This window comes from Cygnus olor, unplaced genomic scaffold (assembly GCF_009769625.2).
Source record: "Cygnus olor isolate bCygOlo1 unplaced genomic scaffold, bCygOlo1.pri.v2 S100, whole genome shotgun sequence".
NCBI lineage: Eukaryota > Metazoa > Chordata > Aves > Anseriformes > Anatidae > Cygnus > Cygnus olor.
The window spans coordinates 108,083-134,907 of NW_024429082.1; the positions used below are offsets into that span (position 1 = coordinate 108,083).

Genomic DNA, 26,825 nt, shown 5'->3' on the forward strand with positions numbered 1-26,825 from the left:
GAGCTGTGCCTTTAATGAGCCACGTTATGAGTCTAATGCAGAAGCTGGGAAGTTCATTGCTTCTGAAAAACTTTATTTCATCAGTTTTCTGAGGGCATCCTTGATCTCCTGGTTCCTCATGCTGTAGACGAGGGGGTTCAGTGCTGGAGGCACCACCGAGTACAGAACTGCCATCACCAGGTCCAGGGATGGGGAGGGGATGGAGGGGGGCTTCAGGTAGGAAAACATGCCAGTGCTGACAAACAGGGAGACGACAGCCAGGTGAGGGAGGCACGTGGAAAAGGCTTTGTGCCATCCCTGCTCAGAGGGGATCCTCAGCACGGCCCTGAAGATCTGCACATAGGACAGCACAATGAAAATAAAAGCACTAAATGCTAAACAAAGACAAACCACAAGAAGCCCAGCTTCCCTCATGGAGGAGTCTGAGCAGGAGAGCTTGAGGATCTGGGGGATTTCACAGAAGAACTGGTCCACAGCATTGCCTTGGCAGAGAGGAAGAGAAAATGTATTGGCAGTGTGCAGGAGAGCATAGAGGAAACCACTGCCCCAGGCAGCTGCTGCCATGGTGGCACAGGCTCTGCTGCCCAGGAGGGTCCCGTAGTGCAGGGGCTTGCAGATGGCCACGTAGCGGTCGTAGGCCATGATGGTGAGGACAGAATACTCTGCTGTCATCAAGAAAAGAAACAAAAATACCTGGGCTGCACATCCCCAGTAGGAAATGGCCCTGGTGTCCCAGAGGAAATTGACCATGGCTTTGGGGACAGTGGTGGAGATGGATCCCAGGTCGAGGAGGGCGAGGTTGAGGAGGAAGAAGTACATGGGGGTGTGGACGCGGTGGTGGCAGGCTACGGCGGTGAGGATGAGGCCGTTGCCCAGGAGGGCAGCCAGGTAGATGCCCAGGAAGAGCCCGAAGTGCAGGAGCTGCAGCTCCCGCGTGTCTGCGAATGCCAGGAGCAGGAACTCGGTGATGGAGCTGCTGTTGGACATCCGATCCCTTTGCTCATGGGGTTCTGCCAAAGGAATAAGCCAACTCACAGGTTAGGACTGCTCCAATCCAATCTCTTTCCACTCCTTGCCCTCCAGTCCCACAGCATCACCCCAAAGCACATGGCCACTCACCTTCCTTTAAGCACCCTTGTGCACCTCCGTGGCTGGAGCCGTGCTTCATGCTGGCTCAGGGCACTGTGAGAAGCACGGTCTCTTCTCCTGAAGGACTCAGCCCCACTCTACATCGGCTGCCCCGTTGGAAAGGTGCTGAGATACTCCAAAATTCATCATTTACCTCTCATGTCACCTACTTGCAATGCAGAAGGGCTTCTCAGCACCTTCCAGCAGAAGAAGCTCCTGGGTGTGCTCTAAGAGGTTGCCTGCAGAGAGCCAGCTCGCTGCCCAGCCCCACGCACCGTGCTGTCAGGTCCCACGGACGGAGGTGCTCCGAAGGACCGGGGCTGGACAAAGCTGCACGGCAGGACCTGCACTGCTGTGTGTGAGCTGCCGCAGGGAGTGAGGGGCAAAGCAAGGGCAGCGTGGGCAGGGAGGGAATGGGGGAGCTCCCCAGCACTCCTGCTGACTGGGGACAGGGCAGACAGACTGCACTCGGGAGCTTCTCCTCCTCGGGCTCCAGCTGCCAAGGAGGTGACTCAAGCCAGGAGCCCATGGCCTTGGTGACAGAGGCTCTGCTGGCTCGGAGAGGACAAGGACTTGCGCCAGCAAAGGCCTCTGCACTGCAGGGGCAGGGGCAGGGAGGTGCCTGAATCTTCCTGCCATGGTGTTTGTGGTAGCAGCCCCCTCTCCCCCCCGTCTGCTACCTGGGGCTGACCCTGCAGGCGGCTCTCTCCCTGTCCCCACCTCTCCTCCCTGCCCATGCTCACATACATGCCCTGGATGCTGACCCTACAGTGGGAAAACCCTGCTCTGGAGCACGTCCTCCTCCACACCAGAGAAACTGGGAGAGTCCTGATGGGTGCTCCAGGCTGTGGGACATGCCAGCTCTACCAGACACTCACCTACACCACCCCGCAGCCAGAGACTTACCGTGTGAAGGCTGGTGAAGATTCCTCCTGCAGTGAGCTCGCAGTTGTCCTCCCACCCTACGCTGCCTCTCACCTCTCTCTCTGTTTTCTCCTCTCCCCTTGTCCCCTGCAGGCAGAGCCCCCAGCCCTATTAGCGAGCTGCTCCTGGGCAGAGCTGTCTCTCTGCAGCTCTGCTCGCTTGCCATAAGCTCCCTGTGTCCCAGGAGCCCAGCCCAGCTCAGCAGCAGAGGCTCAGCCCAAGGCGTCGCTTGCTCTGCCCCTCTTGCATCCCTCGAGACGTCCCTGGGGCTGCAGGGCTGATGGCTCCTGCAGGCAGCACAGTCCCTCCTGGGGCACCTACTTGGAAGCAGACCGACGCAGTCCCTCTCTGCCCCTCTCTGCACACTGGACAGACTGATTCCTGCAGCGGGAGTTGCCCTGCCAGGTCGCAGTGATCTATGGAAGGCGTCAGCGTTCCCCCCTGGAACCCCCTGTTCCTGCCCCAGTGTCAGGCAGGATGCGGGCAGCGGCAGGCAGGGATCCCGTGGTGCAGGGCAGGGGTTCAGCTCGGCCAGTGCTGCTCTCTCAGCTCTCATCAGTGGCCCTGAGGCTGGCAGCTCCCTTTCTGCAGCCCACAGACCCCCAGCAGCTGGGATCCCTCTTGCCTCTGCTCGGTGCAGAGACAGTGGGTGCCTGCGGGCCAGCCCCTTCCCTGAGCTCCCCCTGGGTCAGCAGGTAGGGAGGGGGGCAGTCATTGCTCACACGCACACCAAGAAACAAACCAACCTTGGTGGCATTGGAGGTGCCAGGAGTGGTCCCATCCTTGTGCATGTGTCTGGCCCTTCTAACGGGGCACAGATGGGACACCCCCGCCTGCCTGAGCATCAGCTGCAGGGCGGTAGGGAGAGGGCCATTTGTCCAAGTGAGATGGCACCAAACGTTGAGGGCATTCAAACCTGCCCTGGGCACTTATTTCCTTGGAGCAAAACCATTGCTCACGGGGGTCCTGGGCTCTCTTTAGATGGAGCACTAAAGCAGTGGTTGGAGGGTCAGACTCAGACAGTCAGTGGATCATACTCGGCCTGGAGACCAGTAATGAGTGGAGAACTGCTGATTGTGGGACCTGCTCATGCAGGACTTTATCAGTGAGCTGGGGGAGGCGACAGAACCCGGGATAAATTGCAGAATGAGGGAAAAACCTGCTGGAAACTCTTGTGATGTCATTTTGACTGAAGTGATGTGGTCGATATAAACACCCCCTTGCAAGCACACTAAAAAGCAGGATCGGCTCCACATGCTGTGGCCTGACTAGAGGCCCATCTGATGCGGTATCTGCTTGGAGCTCCCAGCACTGGGAGATACAAAAGATTTGATATATTCCTATGCCCTGTTCAGGGATGTTAACAAAACTGCTGTCTTTTCTGAGAGAACATGTTCCTTTCACATTGGACCGGAAAGAACCAGCACCCCTTGGTGCACTGTAGCACCCTGACATGGTACTTGATGAGGAAATGCCAGGGAAATTCAAGTCCCTTGTAAGAGATGAAGTCATTCTTCTGGAGATGTCCATGGGTTGCTTGAACAACACTTGGACCACTTTTTCACCACATTTGTAACCCTCACCACAATGTCACCACCACCAGCTTCTCCTGTGATGCTCTGATGAGTCTTATATCCTGAATAACCTGCGTGTGTCTTTTATAGCACCACCAGAGCTATGAGCTCCTTGCCACATCTCAGGAGTTATTCCATAAGTGTCCCCATTCTGTGACAGCACGAGGGGCTCCAGTTCCCCCTGCCTCTTCCTGGCTGAGGGCATTGGTGCACGTTTGGGCAGCTGTACCTCAGCTGTGGCACCAGGGCCAAGCACGGACCAGTAATGGGACACCCTTTTACAAAGAGCCCGGGAACCCCTGTGAGCAATGGCTTTGCTCCAAGGAAATAAGGATTGTTTTTTGGTGTGCGTGTGAGCAATGACTGCCCCCCTCCCTACCTGCTGACCCAGGGGGAGCTCAGGGAAGGGGCTGGCCCGCAGGCACCCACTGTCTCTGCACCGAGCAGAGGCAAGAGGGATCCCAGCTGCTGGGGGTCTGTGGGCTGCAGAAAGGGAGCTGCCAGCCTCAGGGCCACTGATGAGAGCTGAGAGAGCAGCACTGGCCGAGCTGAACCCCTGCCCTGCACCACGGGATCCCTGCCTGCCGCTGCCCGCATCCTGCCTGACACTGGGGCAGGAACAGGGGGTTCCAGGGGGGAACGCTGACGCCTTCCATAGATCACCGCGACCTGGCAGGGCAACTCCCGCTGCAGGAATCAGTCTGTCCAGTGTGCAGAGAGGGGCAGAGAGGGACTGCGTCGGTCTGCTTCCAAGTAGGTGCCCCAGGAGGGACTGTGCTGCCTGCAGGAGCCATCAGCCCTGCAGCCCCAGGGACGTCTCGAGGGATGCAAGAGCGGCAGAGCAAGCGACGCCTTGGGCTGAGCCTCTGCTGCTGAGCTGGGCTGGGCTCCTGGGACACAGGGAGCTTATGGCAAGCGAGCAGAGCTGCAGAGAGACAGCTCTGCCCAGGAGCAGCTCGCTAATAGGGCTGGGGGCTCTGCCTGCAGGGGACAAGGGGAGAGGAGAAAACAGAGAGAGAGGTGAGAGGCAGCGTAGGGTGGGAGGACAACTGCGAGCTCACTGCAGGAGGAATCTTCACCAGCCTTCACACGGTAAGTCTCTGGCTGCGGGGTGGTGTAGGTGAGTGTCTGGTAGAGCTGGCATGTCCCACAGCCTGGAGCACCCATCAGGACTCTCCCAGTTTCTCTGGTGTGGAGGAGGACGTGCTCCAGAGCAGGGTTTTCCCACTGTAGGGTCAGCATCCAGGGCATGTATGTGAGCATGGGCAGGGAGGAGAGGTGGGGACAGGGAGAGAGCCGCCTGCAGGGTCAGCCCCAGGTAGCAGACGGGGGGGAGAGGGGGCTGCTACCACAAACACCATGGCAGGAAGATTCAGGCACCTCCCTGCCCCTGCCCCTGCAGTGCAGAGGCCTTTGCTGGCGCAAGTCCTTGTCCTCTCCGAGCCAGCAGAGCCTCTGTCACCAAGGCCATGGGCTCCTGGCTTGAGTCACCTCCTTGGCAGCTGGAGCCCGAGGAGGAGAAGCTCCCGAGTGCAGTCTGTCTGCCCTGTCCCCAGTCAGCAGGAGTGCTGGGGAGCTCCCCCATTCCCTCCCTGCCCACGCTGCCCTTGCTTTGCCCCTCACTCCCTGCGGCAGCTCACACACAGCAGTGCAGGTCCTGCCGTGCAGCTTTGTCCAGCCCCGGTCCTTCGGAGCACCTCCGTCCGTGGGACCTGACAGCACGGTGCGTGGGGCTGGGCAGCGAGCTGGCTCTCTGCAGGCAACCTCTTAGAGCACACCCAGGAGCTTCTTCTGCTGGAAGGTGCTGAGAAGCCCTTCTGCATTGCAAGTAGGTGACATGAGAGGTAAATGATGAATTTTGGAGTATCTCAGCACCTTTCCAACGGGGCAGCCGATGTAGAGTGGGGCTGAGTCCTTCAGGAGAAGAGACCGTGCTTCTCACAGTGCCCTGAGCCAGCATGAAGCACGGCTCCAGCCACGGAGGTGCACAAGGGTGCTTAAAGGAAGGTGAGTGGCCATGTGCTTTGGGGTGATGCTGTGGGACTGGAGGGCAAGGAGTGGAAAGAGATTGGATTGGAGCAGTCCTAACCTGTGAGTTGGCTTATTCCTTTGGCAGAACCCCATGAGCAAAGGGATCAGATGTCCAACAGCAGCTCCATCACCGAGTTCCTGCTCCTGGCATTCGCAGACACGCGGGAGCTGCAGCTCCTGCACTTCGGGCTCTTCCTGGGCATCTACCTGGCTGCCCTCCTGGGCAACGGCCTCATCCTCACCGCCGTAGCCTGCCACCACCGCGTCCACACCCCCATGTACTTCTTCCTCCTCAACCTCGCCCTCCTCGACCTGGGATCCATCTCCACCACTGTCCCCAAAGCCATGGTCAATTTCCTCTGGGACACCAGGGCCATTTCCTACTGGGGATGTGCAGCCCAGGTATTTTTGTTTCTTTTCTTGATGACAGCAGAGTATTCTGTCCTCACCATCATGGCCTACGACCGCTACGTGGCCATCTGCAAGCCCCTGCACTACGGGACCCTCCTGGGCGGCAGAGCCTGTGCCACCATGGCAGCAGCTGCCTGGGGCAGTGGTTTCCTCTATGCTCTCCTGCACACTGCCAATACATTTTCTCTTCCTCTCTGCCAAGGCAATGCTGTGGACCAGTTCTTCTGTGAAATCCCCCAGATCCTCAAGCTCTCCTGCTCAGACTCCTCCATGAGGGAAGCTGGGCTTCTTGTGGTTTGTCTTTGTTTAGCATTTAGTGCTTTTATTTTCATTGTGCTGTCCTATGTGCAGATCTTCAGGGCCGTGCTGAGGATCCCCTCTGAGCAGGGACGGCACAAAGCCTTTTCCACGTGCCTCCCTCACCTGGCTGTCGTCTCCCTGTTTGTCAGCACTGGCATGTTTTCCTACCTGAAGCCCCCCTCCATCCCCTCCCCATCCCTGGACCTGGTGATGGCAGTTCTGTACTCGGTGGTGCCTCCAGCACTGAACCCCCTCGTCTACAGCATGAGGAACCAGGAGATCAAGGATGCCCTCAGAAAACTGATGAAATAAAGTTTTTCAGAAGCAATGAACTTCCCAGCTTCTGCATTAGACTCATAACGTGGCTCATTAAAGGCACAGCTCCTATTGTAATGTATTTATGGGTACTGTCATTTCTGGTTTTATTTTGCTTTGTTTTCAGTGTTTATTTTATCTGTGGTTTCATTCTCCTGATGCTGTGCACTAAAATGTCATTAGGATTTTGACATTGTTATGTCATCGTACAACTGGTTGCCTGTTAGCAAGCTGTGGATGCATCTTCCTTGGAAGTGTTCAGATCATCAGGCTGGATGGGACTTTGTGCCACACGGTCCGGTGGAAGCTGTCCCTTTCCCATGACAGGGAGGTTGGAACTAGATTCTCTTTAGAGGTCCCTTCCAACCCAAAACATTCTGTGAGTCTCTGATTCTTCATCCCCTTTCTAACTCAGTGTGTACCTGTCTGGTGGAGCCCAGAGACTCCGTCCATGAGGAGTCTTGGTGAATTTAAACAAAATAAAGGACCCTTCACTGACTTGTTCTGACTTCCCTCTTGTGAACCCTTTTCTGGAGCTGAGAGCACTGCCTGTGTGCAGAGGTGGAGGGAAAGAGAGTCCCAGCACAGCAGCATGGCCAGGGAGCACCAGCACTTGGTCTTTCCAAAGCTGCTCTCTTTTCACCTCTGTGCTCTCCTTATGGGCCCTTCTGTTGGTGTAAGGCCAGGCTGCTCCTGTAGCTTGATCCCAGTACTGATGGGTGACTGTCCTGGGGCCGCAGGCAAGAACAGGCAGTGGCACCTCCATGACAGAGCAGTCCTCCAGAACAGCATTTCCACCCTAAAAGGGGATCTCCCCAGGGCAGTGCTCGAAGGCTCAGGGCTGCCTTGCAAGTGGCTGCCAAGAGCATGCCCAAGCCCAAGAAACAGACTCCAAATTGTCTCCTTGCTCTGCCTGTTTCTCCATAGGCCCTGTGTGATGAGATCAGGATCCCAGCACGGTATTCCAGGGACTGAGATGTCCCTGAAATATGAGGGTCTAGATGTCTCTAGGTGGTGGCTGGTGCCCACACAGGTGGTGACTTTTCCCCAGTTAATTTTACTGGGGTTCTACAGCATGCAATAGGGCTGATGGCAGGAAAGCTTTTTTTTTCTGAAGGTAATCAAGACCTACCAGGAGAGTCCAGGGGATCTGCAGGGCAGCGTGTGCCTCGAGTCAGCACCGAATGGAGCCCACAGAGTGCAAGCCTGGCAACGTGGAATCAGCAGAGATAAGGAGAACACCAACTGCATCCTGGGCTGCATCAAAACAGTGGTCCGCAGGGGAGGAAGGTCATTGTCCCCCTCTGTTCTGCTCTGAGGAGACACCACTTGGAGTCCTGAGTCCAGATCTGGGCCCCCAGCACAAGAAGGATGTGGGGCTGTTAGAACGGGTCCAGAGGAGGGCCACAAAAATAATCAAGGGGCTGGAGCACCTCTCCTATGAAGAAAGGCCGAGAGAGCTGGGGATGTTCAGCCTACAGAAGAGAAGGCTCCAGGAAGACCTCATTGCGGCCTTCCTGTACTGAAAGAGGGGTTACAAAAAAGACGGAGAGTAACTCTTTGCTCAATCAGATAATGACAGGACGAGGGGGAATGGTTTTAAACTAAAAGAAGGGAGATTTACATTAGAGATTAGGAGGAAATTCTTTACTCAGAGGGTGGTGAGGCACTGGAACAGGTTGCCCAGAGAAGCTGCGGATGCCCCATCCCTGGAGGTGTTCAAGGCCAGGTTGGATGAGGCCCTGAGCAACCTGATCTAGTGGGTGGCATCCCTGCCTATGGCAGGGGGGTTGGAACTAGATGGGCTTCAAGGTCCCTTCCAACCCAGGCCATTCAATGATTCTGTGATTTTAGGATTGTATGATTCTAAGATAAAGTGTTAAATCTGGGTATGAACAGGCAAATGAGGGCTCTGCATCCCCAGGAAAAGGAGTCTGGCGAGTGATTCATTTTACCCCCAATGAAATGTCTGGATCCAGAGACAAAAGACTGGATCCAGTGCAGCACCCAAAAACATCTTATGGTGCTGGAAATAAGGCAGGGCACCTCTGAGCACCCTCCACGGCCACGTAAAAGCTGGTGTGGGGGGCGACCAGTGGCAGTGCCCCCATGAGCTGGTTCTGCCTCCCAGCATGAACCATCATGAACCCACAGAGTCCTGCGGTGGTCCCTGGCCCCACAGCCCCCTTACTCTGCAGAGCAGCACCGACAGCTCAGGGCTGTGGGGAGCGTGTGGCGGGGGGTGCAGGAGCGTCCAGCCAGGCCAGCACAGATGTGCTCACCTGGGAAAGGCTCCCCAAGCAATGGGATGTCCTGGGAGAAGAGCAGGGCCCCTTGTGTGTGCAGGGGAGACACGGAAAGAGAAATCATTGCTGCTGGTGCCAGAATGCTCATTGTATGCATCTGGTGAGCTCGTAGAGTCATGGAATGGGTTGGGTTGGAAGGGACCTTAAAGACCATCTAATAGCAACCCCCTGCCATGGCAGGGACACCTCCCACTAGACCAGGTTGCCCAAAGCCCAATCCAAACCGGCCTTGAACACTTCCATGGAAGGGGCACCTATAGCTTCTCTGGGCAACCTGTTCCAGTGCCACACCACCCTCTGACTAAAGAATTTCTTCCCGTATCTGATCTAAACTTACCCTTTTTTGGTTTATAACCATTACCCTGGTCCTGTCACTATACTCCTGTTGAGTACTTCTCTCTCCATCTTTCCTGTAGGCTGCCGTTAAATACTGGAAGGCTGCTCAAAGGTCTCCCCACATCCTCTAGGCCAGAGGATCTCCCTAGATTCTCTGGGCCAAATAATTCCAACTTTCTCAGCTTTTCTTCACAGGAGAGGTGCTTCAGACCTTTGATCATCCTTGTGGCCCTCCTCTGGATCCAGTCCATCAGGTCCAAGTCCTTCTTATATTGGGGGCCCAGAACTGAACACCACTAATTACTGATCTCCACTAGGACACTGAGCCATTGACTGCAACTCTTTGAGTGCGGCCATTCAGCCAATTCCTTACCCACTGAGTGGCCCATCGATCACATCCATGTCTCTCCAATTTAGAGACAAGGATATTGTGAGGGACAGTGTCAAATGCTGTGACATTCCAGGTAGATGATGTCAGTTGATGCTTTCTCAGGAGCCTCTTCCCTCCAGGGCTTTGTCTCATGGTACTCCACCAAGCAGATCCTTGAAGAGGCAAGGAAATTTCCAATTTGCATGGAAACATTTATGTTGGGACCCTGATGAGACTGTTTTATTGGCTTGAGTGACTGGGATGCCTTTGTGTAGCTGTTCAGGTGCAAAGGGACCCTTTCCTGTCCCTAGGTGTCGGTCTCTGGTGCTGGCATTGAACCAATAAGTCTTGAGTGGATTGGCAATGTCTGCAGAGGCCAAGGGAGAGGAGACAGCCAGAGATTAAAAGCTTTCTGAACTTGGAATACAGTTTAGAGCTCACTGTGGGAGGAACCTTGACACCCACTCATACGGTAAGTCTCTGGCTGCAGGGCAATAGGGATGTAATGCACAGACGGATGCCCTAAATTTGCACTTCCCATAGATTATGGATCTGCTCAGAGCTTCAGCTCACCCTCAGCGCATTTCCAAGAAGACTTTTCGTAAGTATGATCGAGGCAGCCTTTTCAGCTTGACTCCGTGCTTCCCTCGTAGCTGTGCTTTCAGTTTTCACTTGTTTCTCTTGATGGGAACCGAAATAGAGCTGTGAGGTTTAGAAAAGGGGCTGAGGCTCCTACACCGCCATCATGAGGACAACCAAGAATATTAGGAAATGCCTTCACCACCCACCAACCTGGAAATAACACCAGCGTCACCTTCCCAGTTTCATCAGGGCTGGTCTGACCTGCTGTTTAGCGCCTGCAAGCACGAAGCTGTCCCTGTGCAGTGCCCCGTCCCGGGGAGGTACCTGCAGGGCAGAGCTGAGCATGCAGCGCGTAGGATGCGGTCTGGGAGCTTGGACAGGGAGCTGAGATGGTGGCAGGGAAACAGATCCTGGCAGGGACAGCGCCAGCCAGCAGCATGGGTGGGCAGTGGGAAGGAACTAGTGTCAGAACTGCTGGGGAGGGTGGATTTTACCTGCTGCCTGTCACCTCCTGCAGTGCAGCCCCCTTGCTCTGAGCAAGCCCCCTGCTCTCCTCTCCCAGCCAGCAAAGCCTCTGCTCTCACAGCTGGGGCTTCCAGGGCAGGAGCAGCCCCAGCTCCGGCACAGCAGAGGTGCCTCTCTCCTGACACATGCCCATTTCCTTCGGCAGAGCAAAGGGACAGAGAGGGGCTGCCCTGCAATGCCACCAGCTGGGAGGCGTGCACAGCTGGCAAAGGGGGAGGCTTTCCTGAGTGCCTGCAGTCTCTCTGCTCGCCTCTCTCGGCTAGCCCATCGCCGTGTTTCCTCTTTTCCCTCCTGCTGCCTGTGCTGCTCTTGTTCGTGCTCTCAGGGCTGGGGTGGGGAGTTGCGGTGGTAGGTTGGGCACTGCCCATGCAGATGTGGCCATGGCAATGAGGTGTCCCAGACGTCTGGGACTTGGCCAGTCCTGGCAAGGATCTGCAGTTCATCCCATCAGAGCTCTCAGCAGTGTCTGCTTTCTTCTCAGGGTAACAGAGGCGTGTGTTCCCCCTTCATCTCAAAGAGGAGCAAGCAGAGGGAAGCTGGGAGGCATACCGAACGACAGACTAGCTCTCCTCGCTCTGCACCACGAATGCTTTTTCCTCTCAGCACTTGTGGCTGTTCAACCTGGGAGAAGCAGAAGTGCTGAGGATTTCTGATTCCAGAGAAGACACCCCATGTGAGATGTAGGGGGACAGGCAAGGCCTTATTAAATACAGTCTGTTTAAAAACCCTCTCTGAAACCGAGTTTCCTTGGATTCGGGTGGGCAATTGATGGCAAACCCTCCTGTGGTCAGTGTGATTTTCCTGGAGACACTCTAAATATCAGTTGTGGCCCCTGCCTCCCCCATGCTCCCACGTGCCCTTGGAGTTAGAGCATAACCGCCCCCTTGGGAGCCGTCGGGCAGAGACCCTGCTCCTCGTGCCGCATTCGGCCAGCACAAACCAGGGAATTGCAAGAAGGTCCTGCCAAGAAGAAAAAACTGTGCGACAGGAGAGTCAAAGAGAAAGGGCTTTGGTGTGAGCAGAGATTTCTCTCCTAACTTGTCCCTGTCTTTTCCTCCTTGGAAAGAGCCCTGGGCCCAGAGGCAGCAGATGCCCAACAGCAGCTCCATCACCGAGTTCCTGCTCCTGGCATTCGTAGACACGCGGGAGCTGCAGCTCCTGCACTTTGGGCTCTTCCTAGGCATCTACCTGGCTGCCCTCCTGGGCAACGGCCTCATCCTCACCTCCGTAGCCTGCGACCACCGCCTCCACACCCCCATGTACTTCTTCCTCCTCAACCTCGCCCTCCTCGACCTGGGCTTCATCTCCACCACTGTCGTTTTCACTGCCCCTCTGCCAAGGTAATGCTGTAGACCAATTTTTCTGCGAAATCCCCCAGATCCTCAAGCTCTCCTGCTCAGACTCCTGCCTCAGGGAAGTTGGGCTCCTTGGAGTTAGTGCCTCTTTTGCTTTGTCATGTTTTGTTTTCATTGTGCTGTCCTATGTGCAGATCTTCAGGGCTGTGCTGAGGATCCCCTCTCAGCAGGGCCGGCACAAAGCCTTTTCCACGTGCCTCCCTCACCTGGCCGTAGTCTTCTTCCTTATCATCAGTGGTGTGTTTGCCTACCTGAAGCCCCCCTCCATCTCCTCCCCATCCCTGGATCTGGTGGTGTCATTTCTGCACTCGGTGGTGCCTCCAGCACTGAACCCCCTCATCTACAGTGTGAGGAACCAGGAGATCAAGGATGCCATTAAGAAAGTGATGACAGACATTTTTTTAAGAACTAAAGCTTCACATCTCTAGAAAGGATTTGCTGCAAACGCCATACCGGGCCAGAGCTTTGTTTATTCACTGCATTACTGTTGTTATTTCTCCTTATCATTTTCCCGCACAAATGATTGGATTTGTCTCACTACATCTGAGGAACTGACCTGCTCTTTTGCATCTGGAGGCTGTGGAAAAGTCTGTCTAACATGGGCTCAGACCTGACTTTTTGTACCATCTCTGTAGTAAAATGGATTCTCTTGTGTGCATTGGTCTGGGCTCTTCTTCCAAAACTGGTGCCAAAACTGATAGGACCAAAAAGGGATAAAGACAGTTTGCTTGGCAAAACAAAAGCTATGCATGCAAGCAAAGCAGAATAATGAATTAATTTGCTACTTTCCATTGGCAGGTAGATGTCTGGCCATTTCCACAAAAGCAAGCTCCATCACACACAGTGGTTTCCTGGGAAGACAAACGCCACCTCTCTGAATGTTCCCCCGTCCTCCTTCTTTACCTGGGTTTTTATTGCTGAGCACTATGTTGCATGACATGGAATATGCCTTTGGCCATTTGGATTCAGTTGTCCTGGCTGAGTCCCTTCCCAGGTTCTTGTGAAACCGCTGGAGTCCTCGCTGTTAGGATAGCACAAGAGGCAGAAAACTCCTTGACTCAGTGCAAGCACTGCTAAGCAATAACTAAAACATTGGTGTGTTACTAACACTTTTCATCACGAATCCAAAACATAGCATGATACAAATGTCTATGCAGAAAATTAACCCCATCCCAGGCAAATCCAGGACACGTGGCCAGTGCAGGGTAATGCGGTGGCCCTGGGGCGCTCACACCACAGCCCACGACTGGTCTGGTCTGGTCTGGGGAGAGGGCAGGGAGGTGAGGGAGCTGGGGAGGGTCTGTCCTGGGCTGTAAAGTGCACGGCAGAGGAAAACATGACAGCTAGCTGAGCTGTGGCACCATGCAGGATGAAGACTCACCTCAACGGCTTTGTGGTGCAGAGCCAAGGCTCGTGGAAGGGAGCTGAGACATGCAGTTACAGCAGAGAGGAGAGTGCCTTGGTGGCATAGGCAGAGCCCAGGGTGGTGTCCCAGGGCATTCGTCACCCCCTAGCCCGTCTCACCAACCACTTCCAGCACTGGCTGCTCACCCCAGGTTGGGCAGTGAGTTTTGCTCTGGGGCCATCTCCCACTGGGCTCCGTGCCTGTGCTGGGGGACAAGCCAGCCCTGCCCAGGCTCTTCCCTGGCCCCGACCTCTGCAGCCATGGAATTTCGACTGTTATTGGACTTAGAGCCTCGACAAATTATTTTCAGAACACATCCTCATACAATTCTCCAGGGTAGCCCTTGGTTAAACCTGACGGTAGATGGCGACAGATGATTGATTACCGATGCCTCAATGCCAACGCTGCAACAGTCCCTATATCGCAAACCCGACTGCCACTATACAGGCTCGTGGTTGGCTGTTCTAGACATTAAAGATATGTCCTTTATGGTCCTCTTGGAGGAACAGATAAACCCCGCTTTGCATTTGCTTCGGAAGGAGTGCAGTACACTTTTAATACATTTCCCCACGGTTACAAACATTCACCTACAATTGCCTGTGGGGCTTTGGCAGAGGTTTTGCAACGAGTATCAATCCCATCAAAGACATAGCTTTATCAACATAAAGAACAATTTTCCAAAAGAGCCTCCATCTTTTAGGTCAACTGCATTGAAAGAAAGAGGAATGAATGGGAGAAAGGGCTTTCATTCCTAGTTAGAGCTGTGAAACAGATTGAGAAAATACATCAGGGACAGCCTCTAGCCCCGAACCTGACTGCAGGATCTTGCGCTTGCACTTGTTGAACTCCATGAGGTTTGCACGGCCCCACCTGGATGGCATCCCTTCCCTCCAGTGTACTGACTGCACCACACAGCATGGTGTCATCCGCAAACTTGCTGAGGGTCGATCCCACGGTCCATGTCGTTGACCAAGTAGTTCAACAGCGCTGATCCCAATACTGACCTCTGACGAACACCACTCATTACTGATCTCCACTTGGACATTGAGCCATTGACCGCACTGACCCTGAATAAGCCACGAGGACCTCTGGCTTGGTACGCCATTGAGAGTGGAGGGCAGAACACAAAGTCAATGCTCGATGGATTTATCCTGCATCATGAAAGGGGTAGCCTGTTTGGAGCTTCCCACCAAAATAATTTCCTTTTATTTCTTGCAGATACAGCAAATAAGGAACCTCGCCCAATCCTGTTAATTATGTTCATTATGATCTATCCATCTTCAACACAAAGCCCATGGGACCACGCACTGCTGGGATATACAGGGCAAATGGGCATTATGCCCTACAGTCAGTTGAACCTAGTCACCCTCGTAATGAACAGCAATGAAGTATACTCACAAAATAGGTGGGAATGGAATAAGCACAAACAATTGCCACAACTGATCAGAACACTAAGTGATGATATGAAGGTGGGCTGCCTGCTTATTAACAACCTTCAGTATGAGAGAATAAGCCAAATCTCTATAACCATAACTAATTGCATAACAAAACAATGTCATGATGGCCTTATGGGTTGGTGGTATAACTTTACCCTGACTCAGTCATCTAGAGTAACATGTTTATGGGGAAATCGAGCAGGACGTATGGGGCTCACCTGTAAATTCAGGATTAATGTGTGCAAGATGTGAGACTCATGTTTGATGCGGTAGCCATGGGTTGAAGCTTACAGATAGGTTACAGAGAGGTTATTTGACACCTATCCTGCTAGATCCTTAAATCTATCCAGAGTAGCAATATGTAATAATATTACTTTCTACAAAAGGGAATGGATTCTGAAAGCTGAAGATCTAGACCAATATATCCCATCTTTGAGAGGGACAACAGGGGACACCATTTCAATAGGATGTTGGGTTGAAAATCATACTGTGTGTATGCCAGCTTCACAAATTATTGTAGACTCTGTTGGATGGGCACCTGGACATGACTCTGATAACACACACCTGTCCTGTCCATCCAGATGTGAGTGTTGGTATAATTTTCCTATATCCTGCTCAGTGATTGTACCATGCCTTTGGGCAGGCTCCACGTCTCAATCCGTCTTAGGTCTCCGGTTCAAAATTAACATTGAGTAACCACCACTCCCCCCCCCCCCCATCCCAACTCATCCTCACGGTAAACTGTTTCCTCACATTTATAACACTGGCCCTCGTGTAATTAAAAAGAGAGGACAACAATGAGTTATCTTTAATCGGAGCATTAAAGAGATATCCTTTCCTATCTCTCTGTCTAATCTGTTCTTGTACAGACATCCCCTGTGGAAGGTGAACCTCATTAGATGCTGCTTGGGCTTAGCACACAGTTGAGGAGAGTTCTTTACTCAATTGCATCATGTTTAACTTTGCTTGCAAGGAAGAGAAACCCTTCTGGGCCTGTGTGCAGCCAATTGTCTGAGGAAAGCAGCCGGCAGCTGGTGCAAAGGAGCCGTAACATCCAGCTGCAGACTTCAGTGGAGAAGCCTGGTGTAAGGAAAAGGGATGCAAGGACCAGGTGGGCAATTAGAGAAATGGTGGGTCAGGTTGTCTTTACAGTGTCTGGCCTCAGAAGACTGCTTTTTCTGCCTGCCCAGACCTCCTTAGGAGACAACCTGGATCAATGTCAATAGGAGAGTGCTGCTATCGTTTCATCTGTGAACTGAAAAATGGTTTTTAAATACCCTTAAAATTAAAGGTGTTGGGGTTTTTTTTGGGTTTTGTTTGTTTGTTTGCAAGGGGGTGGAACTTTTAGGTCCCTTCCAACCCAAACTATTCTGTGACGATTTTCTGATTTGGTGCTGAATCCATGAACCTCCAGTGCTGAGAGGTGATTGCACAAAGTGATGAAGAAGGTGAAGCCAGAAGCAAACAGTGAAGTTTCTTGGAGAATGACTGGGCTCCACTGAGACCCATTCCTGAGAAAGCCTCCCCAGGGAGTCGTCAGAGCAGAAAACTGGAGGCAGTGATGCCAGGCCGGCAAAGTGTAGGTGTCTGATGCTGAGTAAAGCCGTGATGGGTTTTAGCAAGACAAACCAAGCCTTGACCCCCCATCTTCTGGGAGGAGAGATCCTTTCCCTCCATACTCCATTAGGGGACATTTAAACAAGCTGGAGGATCTGGGGCACAGTGAGCCTCTCCCCCATACCATGTTCTGGACAAGGTGACAAATTATAGACTGAGTATAAGTGGCAAATGAGGTGGATCAAGAGCTGATTGAATGGCCAGGCTCAGAGGGTTGCTTTTGCTCTTTCGTTGCCCCCTGGAAGCAACAAAGCTGCTTCTTCGCTCTTTTTCCTGGATATCTCTGCCCCCAAACAGCCTTTTGTAGACTTGGCAGTGCTAGGTTAATGGTTGCACTTGACCTTAGAGGTCATTTCCAACCTTAATAATGCCATAATTCTATGATTTTCCCAGGCTTCTGTGTCTGTGCTGGCCTGGCCAGCCATTTCTGACCCTCCCGGTGCTTCCTGCAAGCTGGTGGAGCTGCTCTGCAGAGCAAGGGGGGCAGTGATGCCCCAAAGTCATAGGGGGACAGATCCAAGCAGATCCCTTTGGATCATTCATCTCCAGGGGCACTGGGCACCCACATGTGAAGGCTCAGTCCAGGCTCATTTCCCAACGCATCACCCCTTGCCCTCCTCCCCTGAGCCCATGCAGAGCCCAAGCAGGGTGGCAGGGCATCACAAGGAACACTTGTTCAGCATGTTCTTGACCTCAACTTTGTGAGAAGAGCCCAACCTCCAGACACCAGCAGAGAGGAAATCCACTTTTATTACAGAGATGGGACACAGGAGGGTGGCTGTACCCTTGTTCTAGATACTTGTAGAAAGGATTCTTGCTCAGAGAGACCATGGTCTGGTTCACGCCTCTGGAGAAGTGGACTGAATTAGGACATTCCTGAAGAAATATGATTATCGCAGATTACACAACGAGATGGAAATCACTTATGAAGAGAGTTGGGAAGCTTATCGCTGGAGAAAGACAACTGACGGAACAACATTTTCAGTGCATCTTTGATCTCCTGGTTCCTCATGCTGTAGATGAGGGGGTTCAGTGCTGGAGGCACCACCGAGTACAGAAATGACACCACCAGATCCAGGGATGGGGAGGAGATGGAGGGGGGCTTCAGGTTGGCAAACACACCACTGATGATAAGGAAGAAGACTACGGCCAGGTGAGGGAGGCACGTGGAAAAGGCTTTGTGCCGGCCCTGCTCAGAGGGGATCCTCAGCACGGCCCTGAAGATCTGCACATAGGACAGCACAATGAAAACAAAACATGACAAAGCAAAAGAGGCACTAACTCCAAGGAGCCCAACTTCCCTGAGGTAGGAGTCTGAGCAGGAGAGCTTGAGGATCTGGGGGATTTCGCAGAAGAATTGGTCCACAGCATTGCCATGGCAGAGAGGAAGAGAAAATGTACTGGAAGTGTGCAGGAGAGCATTGAGAACCCCACTGCCCCAGGCAGCTGCTGCCATGGTGGCACAGGCTCTGCTGCCCAGGAGGGTCCCATAGTGCAGGGGCTTGCAGATGGCCACGTAGCGGTCATAGGCCATGATGGTGAGAAGGGAACATTCCCCTCCAGTGAAGAAAAGAAAGAGAAAGAGCTGGGCAGCACATCCCCAGTAGGAGATGGCCCTGGTGTCCCAGAGGAAATTGACCATGGCTTTGGGGACAGTGGTGGAGATGAAGCCCATGTCGAGGAGGGCGAGGTTGAGGAGGAAGAAGTACATGGGGGTGTGGAGGCGGTGGTCGCAGGCTACGGCGGTGAGGATGAGGCCGTTGCCCAGGAGGGCAGCCAGGTAGATGCCCAGGAAGAGCCCAAAGTGCAGGAGCTGCAGCTCCCGCGTGTCTGCGAATGCCAGCAGGAGGAACTCGGTGATGGAGCTGCTGTTGGACATCTGCTGCCTGTGGGTATGGCGCTCTGTCAAAGGAGAAAAAAAACAGTAACAAATTAGGAGAGAACTCTCTGAGCAAACGCAAATTCATTGCTCCACCATTGCACACACCCTTTTCCCTTTCCAGGAGCTTTCCATCAGCTGTCTGGCTACAGGTTTTCCTTTTGCAGGCAGATTGTGCTGGCCTCTGCCTGCCAGGTCCCAAGGAGTCAGCCCCGCTCTACAGCAGGGGCTTCATGGGGATGGTGTGGGAAGGGATCAGTCCTGATTTTGGTGTTTGTCGGATTAAGTTACCCCTAACACAGAAGTGCTCGTCAACGTCAGCACTAGAACGGCGATGGCAGAAAGCAGTCTGGGCGAGATTGCTTTTTACAGATCCCTCCCCTTCTCAGAAGGTAGAGATGTAGAGCAATCACATGTGTCATGAGACATACAGCAATCATGCTCATCTCTTACCCTGAAAAGCCAGCAAACACTACTGAGAGCAGAGGGATCTGTGCTCACAGACCCCACTCACTCTATGCTCGGCTCTGCCCTGCAGACACCTCCTGGCATCAGGGCACTGCCTGGGGGCTTCTCCGTGTCTACAGGGACTGGGAAGCATCTCAGACAAGTCCTAACAAGAAATGGGGTCTGCAGAATGAAGAAATAAATTCTCCTCTGCCACTCCCCACCCAGCCACGAGTAGGAAACTCAGTACCAACTCTTTCCTTTTCAAGCCCTTTCTCTAACCTTGCTCTTGAAAAGCCCCTTGGGAAAAGTCCCGGTTGTGATGAGGAGCTATGAGCAGCCTGTGCCATGCAGCAGCCCCCATACAGCAGAAGGATCCTGCCCTGCTGGGGGGCTCCTTCCACCCACAGCTTCTCTCCACACGCCCTGGGCAGCTCTCCGGGCAGGATGAGTGCTGAGCCTGGCAGGCAGCAGAGGTCCTCTACACTCATCTACACGACCCTGCAGCCAGAGACTTACCGTGTGAAGGCTGGTGAAGATTCCTCCTGCAGTAAGCTCACAGTTGTCCTCCCACCCTACGCTGCCTCCAACCTCTCTCTCTGTTTTCTCCTCTCCCTTTGTCCCCTGCAGGCAGAGCCCCCAGCCCTATTAGTGAGCTGCTCCTGGGCAGAGCTGTCTCTCTGCAGCTCTGCTCGCTTGCCATAAGCTCCCTGTGTCCCAGGAGCCCAGCCCAGCTCAGCAGCAGAGGCTCAGCCCAAGGCGTCACTTGCTCTGCCCCTCTTGCATCCTTGAAGCCATCACCTTTCTTTGTCACATCACAGACAGGACACCCAGACGGTGACAGGGAGGGAAGGGATTCAGCTGAGTCAGTTGAGGCATCTCACCCTGACTTTATAGCCCTGGGGCTGGAAGGGGACTCAGCGCCCTCCCATGCACCCCACAACCCCCCAGGAGGTGGGATTCCTCTTGCCTCAGTTCACACGTGGACAGCATGGGCACCTCCAGTTCATGGAACTGGAGGGCAGGAGCGAGCTGCTGATGAGCCACCAGTACCAGGCAATTCAGAGGCACCAGCCGTAGTCCAAGCCATGCACAGGTAGCTGCAGGCTGTAAATTATGAGGGCTGGCATCCTCTTGGAGGCTGTTGAGGAGTTCCTTTGTCAAACACCAGATGGCCACCTTTAGGACAAGTGAATCCCTGCTTGCTTCTTTATGTCCACATCAGTCTGACACTCATCTGACCAAATGGAGTCTTGCACCCTAAGGAGAGCTAAGTCTTTCTCTTCTTTCTCTGTGCTTTCTCCATCGGGATATCCAGGTATATATCTCTTTCTTTTAATGCATGATATGTAAGTCATGGACTCATAGGAGTATTCAGGATGGAAGGGAGCCTCAAGGGTCTCCAGTGCAACCTGCGACACAAAGCAGGGCCAGCTCTGGTGTTCAAGTAGGTCGCTTAGTACGGGTCAGCTTCCACACAGAGCCTGCACATGAGCCAGACACTGAAGCCACAATAACAGAAATGAACATGGGTCGTTTGCCCAGCTCCATGAACTCAAGTATTGCTACGCCATGACACCTGAATTTCCCAGGTGTGATTCCTCTTGAGGTGGAAAAAGGGAAACATCACTCACATTTTGAAAAAAAAAAAGGTAGAAAGGAGGACCTGGGGAACTACAGACCGGTGAGCCTCGCCTCTGTGCCTGGCAAGATCATGGAACAGATCCTCCTGGAAGCAAAGCCGAGGCACATGCAGGACAAAGAGGTGATCTGAGACAGCCAGCATGGTTTCACCAAGGCATATCATGCCTGACCAATGTGGTGGCCTTCTATGATGGAGTGACTGCATCAGTTGACAAAGGAAAACTGACCGATGTCATCTACCTGGACTTCTGTAAGGCCTTTGACATGGTCCCACATGACATCCTGATCTCCTAATTGGAAAGATGTGGATTTGAAGGGTGGGCTATTCGGTGGATAAGGCATTGGCTTGAAGGTCGCACCCAGACAGTGGTGGTCAATGGAGGACACAGAAAAGGTCCCTCAGATGTAAAACGTCTCAGGGGAAGGTCCCTGATATGGCCCCACTTCCAGCAGCAGTTTGGGATGATTTCAGAGGAACAGCCCAGCTGGAAAACTTATTCCAATGAAAGAGCATTGTGAACAAATGAAAACCCCACAGCCTTTCGTAGCATCTCCACTAGTTTCCGTCCCTTTCTTTCCAAAGCTCCTTGTGTTCCAATGCCAGATGGATTTCTGTAAAACAAGAGTCTTCTCAAACAACACGGTAGTTTTGGGAGCTCTTTGCCCACATGCAGACCGCGGGCATGGCTTCAGGCCACAACACCGAGACAGGGCCACCATTTCTCTCCGTCTATTTACCCCCTCACCAGACCCCAGCCACCAGCAGGCTTTTGCTCCTAAGCTCTGCCAGGCCCACCCAGAAACCTCATAGGAAACTGAGTAACTTGCAGCTAGTGATGGAGGGTGCCAAGGGTGGCAAGTGAACCAAGCCATGGCTCAAAACTAAGAGCTCTTTGGCGAGTCCCCACTGTCCCCATAACTCTGCTTTCCTACAAGGCTTGAGCCCCCAAGATTGATGCAGATGTTGATCACGCACCTCTTTTGCCAGCTCAGATGGAGCTCTCCGAGCCCTGGTCAGTGTGGCCATGGCCACGAGTAGAGAGCCCTGGTCTGGTCTTTGGTGGTTGATACTGCTTGGACCTGGCCCCCTTGTGTATCACTGCCACCAACACAGAGGTGGTGCTGGGCTCATCAGGACTGCTGGCCTCAGAATTAGATGCCAACGCTGCCATCTCTGGAGGTTCTTGCAGAACTGGCCAGAACTTCTCAGCCTCTAACTTCTGCAGTCTTCTTGAGTTTGAACTCAGTGGCTGAAGTCTGGCTGTCTTCTCACTGGCATCCTCGGATATGCTGTCCTCAGAGCTCGATGAAGATAACAGGGCTATTACGAGTGTTCTTAGCAGGACTGGGACTCCCCATGGGTACAGGAGCTTTTCTTGCGCTGTTTCTGGCTCTTCACGGGGGCCTCTCACTGCTCCTTGTCCTTCTTTGTTCCTCTGAGGTTTCTCAGCCTTCACTTGACCCAGCTCTTCTGCTTGGCTTTTGGATGGGGTTTTGTCTTGTGGTGGGCCACTGAAAGGCTACTTTTTGGCAGCGTAGGCCCCAGGGACTGCTGGCAGCTGACTGAAAGGACCATGCTGGCTGTCTCGGATCACCTCTTTAACCTGCATGTGCCTCGGCATTGCTTCCAGGAGGATTTTTCCATGATCATGATTTTTCCATTGCCTCTTGCCGAGGCGATCGGCTCCGGGGCAGACGCGTTCTGCAGCGGAGCGGGGGATCGGGACAGGCAGGGCTTTTTTTCCAGCATCGAGGCCACTCGAGGGAGCCGCCAGGACCCGGCAGCCCTCGCGAGGGAGGCTGACGAGGTGCAGGCAGAGCCAGCAGCGCCCACTCCCCGGCCGTTCAAAAGCAGCCCCTAGGGAGTGTGAGCAACCAGGAGCGCGGCGACCAGGGCGGGCAAACAGGGCTTGACGCGTCAGAAGGGCGGGGCGCGGCAGTTTGCGCAAGAGTTCGCACAGGCAGGGTGAGCAGGGAGGGCAAAGAGCGCAGAACGTTCCCCCCCCACCCACCCATACGAACAACTCCTCTAACGACTGTTGACTGCTAGCTGGGCTGCTATGGTCTACACCAGGCAGACTGCTCTCTCTAGCAAGTCTGTAACCACCCAGACTGATCGCCTGCTCAAAAATGCGGCAGTTCAGGTCTCTGGATGCAGGGAGTGTCTGAGCCTGTTGCTGCCATCTGAGGGAGGCAGAGGGACTGTGTGTGTGAGGTGCGAGCAGGTGGACGACCTGGTCCACCTGGTGTCAGAGCTCAGGGAGGAGGTGGAGAGGATGAGGGCTACCAGGAAGTGTGAGCGGGAGATAGACTGGTGGAGCAACTCCCTGCAGGGCCTGCAGAAGAGGTACCGGGGTGAGACACCCCAAATGGGGGTGGACCCCCTGCCCTGTCGCTGTCGGGCAGAGGGAGGCGACCTAGGAGTTGAGGAGGAATGGAGACAGGTCCCTGCTCGACCTCGCAGGCAACACCCCCCCTACCGCCCCCCACCTTCCCAGGTGCTCTTAAATAACAGATTTGAGGCCCTGGAGCTTGAGAGACCGGTGGGTGAGGATGAGGTAGAAAGTCTACCCAGGAGGATGCCTAGGGCGAGGAAGCTGACTCCACGCCTCAAGACAGCCTACACCAAGAAAGAAATAAGGGTGATTGTTGTGGGCGACTCCCTTCTCAGGGGAACAGAGGGCCCTATTTGTCGACCTGACCCTACCCGTAGGGAAGTCTGCTGCCTCCCTGGGGCCAGGGTCAGGGATGTTGCCAGAAAGCTTCCCAACCTGGTTCGCCCCTCTGACTACTATCTGCTTTTGATAGTCCAGGCTGGCAGTGATGATATTGAAGAGAGAAGCCTGAAGGCTATCAAACGGGACTTTAGGGGACTGGGACGGTTAGTGGATGGAGCGGGAGTACAGGTGGTGTTTTCGTCTATCCCTGCAGTGGCAGGGAGGGGTACCGAGAGGACACGGAAAGCCCACCTGATTAACACGTGGCTCAGAGGCTGGTGCCAACACAGAAATTTTGGTTTTTTTGACCATGGGGCGCTTTACTTGGCACCCGGACTGATGGCCGCAGACGGGTCCCTATCTCTAAGGGGAAAACGGATCCTAGCCCAGGAGCTGGCAGGGCTCATTGAGAGGGCTTTAAACTAGGAAAGAAAGGGGATGGGGCTGAAATTAGGCTTGTTGGAGCTGTACCAGGGGGAACAATGGCAAAGCCGGAGAAGAAGGCAATGGCCCAACTGAAGTACATCTACACTAATGCATGCAGCATGGGTAACAAACAAGAGGAGCTGGAAGCCATCGTGCAGCAGGAAGGCTATGACTTGGTTGCCGTCACGGAAACGTGGTGGGACCACTCTCATGACTGGAGTGCTCCAATGTCTGGCTATAGGCTCTTCAGAAGGGACAGGCAGCACAGAAGGGGTGGTGGTGTGGCTCTCTCTGTTAGAGAGTGTTTTGATGTTGTGGAACTTGAGGCTGGGACTGATAAGGTTGAGTCTCTGTGGGTTAGGATCAGAGGGAAGGCCAACAAGGCAAGCATCCTGCTGGGGGTCTGTTATAGACCGCCAAACCAGAATGAGGAGACGGATGAGGAGTTCTACAGGCAGCTGGCAGAAGTTGCAAAATCGTCAGCTCTTGTTCTCGTGGGGGACTTCAACTTCCCAGACATATCCTGGAAGCACAACACAGCCCAGAGAAAGCAGTCTAGGAGGTTTCTGGAGAGTGTGGAAGATAGCTTCCTGACGCAGCTGGTTAGAGAGCCTACCAGGGGAGGTGCCCCGCTAGACCTTCTGTTCACAAACAGTGACGGACTGGTGGGAGATGTGGTTGTCGAGAGCTGTCTTGGGCAGAGGGACCATGAAATGGTTCAGTTCTCTATTCTTGGCGAAGTCAGGAAGGGGACCAGTAAAACCGCTGTCCTGGACTTCCGGAGGGCTGACTTTGAGCTATTCAGGACACTGGTTGGCAGAGTCCCTCGGGAGGTGGTTCTGAAGGGCAGAGGAGTCCAGGAAGGCTGGGCACTCTTCAAGAAGGAAATCTTAATGGCTCAGGAGCGGTCTGTTCCCACGTGCCCAAAGACGAGCCAGTGCGGAACTAGACCGGCCTGGCTGAACAGAGAGTTGTGGCTCGAGCTTAGGAGAAAAAGGAGGGTTTATAATCTTTGGAAAAGAGGGCGGGCCACTCACGAGGACTATAAGGCTGTTGCGAGGCTGTGCAGGGATAAAATTAGAAGGGCCAAAGCTCATCTGGAGCTCAATCTGACTACTGCTGTTAAAGATAACAAAAAACGTTTTTACAAATACATCAACACCAAAAGGAGGACTAAGGAGAATCTCCATCCTTTACTGGATGCGGGGGAAAACTTAGTTATAAGGGATGAGGAAAAAGCTGAGGTGCTTAATGCCTTCTTTGCCTCAGTCTTTAGCGGCAAAACCAGTTGTTCTCTGGATACCCGGTACCCTGAGTTGGTGGAAGGGGATGGGGAGCAGGATGTGGCCCTCACTATCCACGAGGAAATGGTTGGCGACCTGCTACAGCACTTGGATGTACACAAGTCGATGGGGCCGGATGGGATCCACCCCAGGGTACTGAGAGAACTGGTGGAGGAGCTGGCCAAGCCACTTTCCATCATTTATCGGCAGTCCTGGCTATCACGGGAGGTCCCAGTCGACTGGTGGCTAGCAAATGTGACACCCATCTACAAGAAGGGTCGGAGGGTAGACCCGGGGAACTATAGGCCTGTTAGTTTGACATCAGTGCCAGGGAAGCTCATGGAGCAGATTATTTTGAATGTCATCACGCGGCACTTACAGGGCAACCAGGCGATCAGGCCCAGTCAGCATGGGTTTATGAAGGGCAGGTCCTGCTTGACGAACCTGATCTCCTTCTATGACCAAGTGACGCGCTTAGTGGATGTCAGAAAGGCTGTGGATGTGGTCTACCTTGACTTCAGTAGGGCTTTTGACACCGTTTCCCACAACATTCTCCTCAAGAAACTGGCTGCTCATGGCTTGGACTGGCGTACGCTTCATTGGGTTAAAAACTGGCTGGATAACCGGGCTCAAAGAGTTGTGGTGAATGGAGTCAAATCCAGTTGGAGGCCGGTCACTAGTGGAGTCCCCCAGGGCTCAGTACTGGGGCCAGTCCTCTTCAATATCTTTATCGATGATCTGGATGAGGGGATTGAGTGCACCCTCAGTAAGTTTGCAGACGACACCAAGTTAGGTGCGTGTGTCGATCTGCTCAAGGGTAGGAAGGCGCTGCAGGAGGATCTGGATAGGCTGGACTGATGGGCTGAGGTCAACTGTATGAAGTTCAACAAGGCCAAGTGCCGGGTCCTGCACCTGGTGCGCAACAACCCCAAGCAGCGCTACAGGCTGGGAGATGAGTGGTTGGAAAGCTGCCTGGCCGAGAAGGACCTGGGAGTACTGGTTGATAGTCGGCTGAATATGAGGCAGCAGTGTGCTCAGGTGGCCATGAAGGCCAACAGCATCCTGGCTTGTATAAGAAGCAGTGTGGCCAGCAGGTCTAGGGAAGTGATTGTCCCCCTGTACTCGGCTCTGGTGAGGCTGCACCTCGAGTACTGTGTTCAGTTTTTGGGCCCCTTGCTACATGAAGGACGTCGAGGTGCTCGAGAGAGTCCAGAGAAGGGCAACGAGGCTGGTGAGGGGTCTGGAGAACAAGTCTTACGAGGAGCGGCTGAGGGAGCTGGGATTGTTCAGCCTGGAGAAGAGGAGGCTCAGGGGCGACCTTATCGCTCTCTACAGGTACCTTAAAGGAGGCTGTAGCGAGGTGGGGGTTGGTCTATTCTCGCATGTGCCTGGTGACAGGACAAGGGGGAATGGGCTAAAGTTGTGCCAGGGGAGGTTTAGGTTGGATATTAGGAGGAACTTCTTTACCGAAAGGGTTGTTAGGCATTGGAATGGGCTGCCCAGGGAAGTGGTTGAGTCACCATCCCTGGAGGTCTTTAAGAGACGTTTGGATGTTGAGCTTAGTGATATGGTTTAGTGGAGGACTTGTTAGTGTTAGGTCAGAGGTTGGACTGGGTGATCTTGGAGGTCTCTTCCAACCTAGACGATTCTGTGATTCTGTGATCTTGCCGGGCACAGAGGCGAGGCTCACCGGTCTGTAGTTCCCCAGGTCCTCCTTTCTACCCTTTTTAAAAACAGGAACGATGTTTCCTTTTTTTCCAGTCACCAGGGACTCACCTGACTACCAGGACTTTTCAAATACGATGGAGAGAGGC

The 26,825-nt window shown here is 53.7% G+C and overlaps 5 protein-coding genes across 39 annotated transcripts in view; 1 reads left to right on the forward strand and 4 right to left on the reverse strand.

Moving 5' to 3' along the window:
• LOC121063051 (flocculation protein FLO11-like) overlaps positions 1-26,825 on the reverse strand; it is a 114,271-nt gene that overhangs the window by 86,958 nt on the left and 488 nt on the right. The window lies entirely within an intron of this gene.
• Positions 1-26,825, reverse strand: part of LOC121063052 — a 56,972-nt gene that overhangs the window by 21,131 nt on the left and 9,016 nt on the right. The gene's annotated exons all lie outside the window — the stretch shown is intronic.
• Positions 14-987, reverse strand: LOC121063056 (olfactory receptor 14C36-like). The gene has a single exon (XM_040543395.1). The coding sequence runs from the start codon at positions 985-987 to the stop codon at positions 73-75; it is 915 nt and encodes a 304-aa protein (XP_040399329.1). The 3' UTR covers positions 14-72.
• On the forward strand, positions 5,766-6,680 carry LOC121063055 (olfactory receptor 14C36-like). The gene has a single exon (XM_040543394.1). It carries the CDS (start codon positions 5,766-5,768, stop codon positions 6,678-6,680), a length of 915 nt encoding a protein of 304 aa, XP_040399328.1.
• On the reverse strand, positions 17,523-18,516 carry LOC121063054 (olfactory receptor 14C36-like). The gene has a single exon (XM_040543393.1). The coding sequence runs from the start codon at positions 18,492-18,494 to the stop codon at positions 17,535-17,537; it is 960 nt and encodes a 319-aa protein (XP_040399327.1). The 5' UTR covers positions 18,495-18,516; the 3' UTR covers positions 17,523-17,534.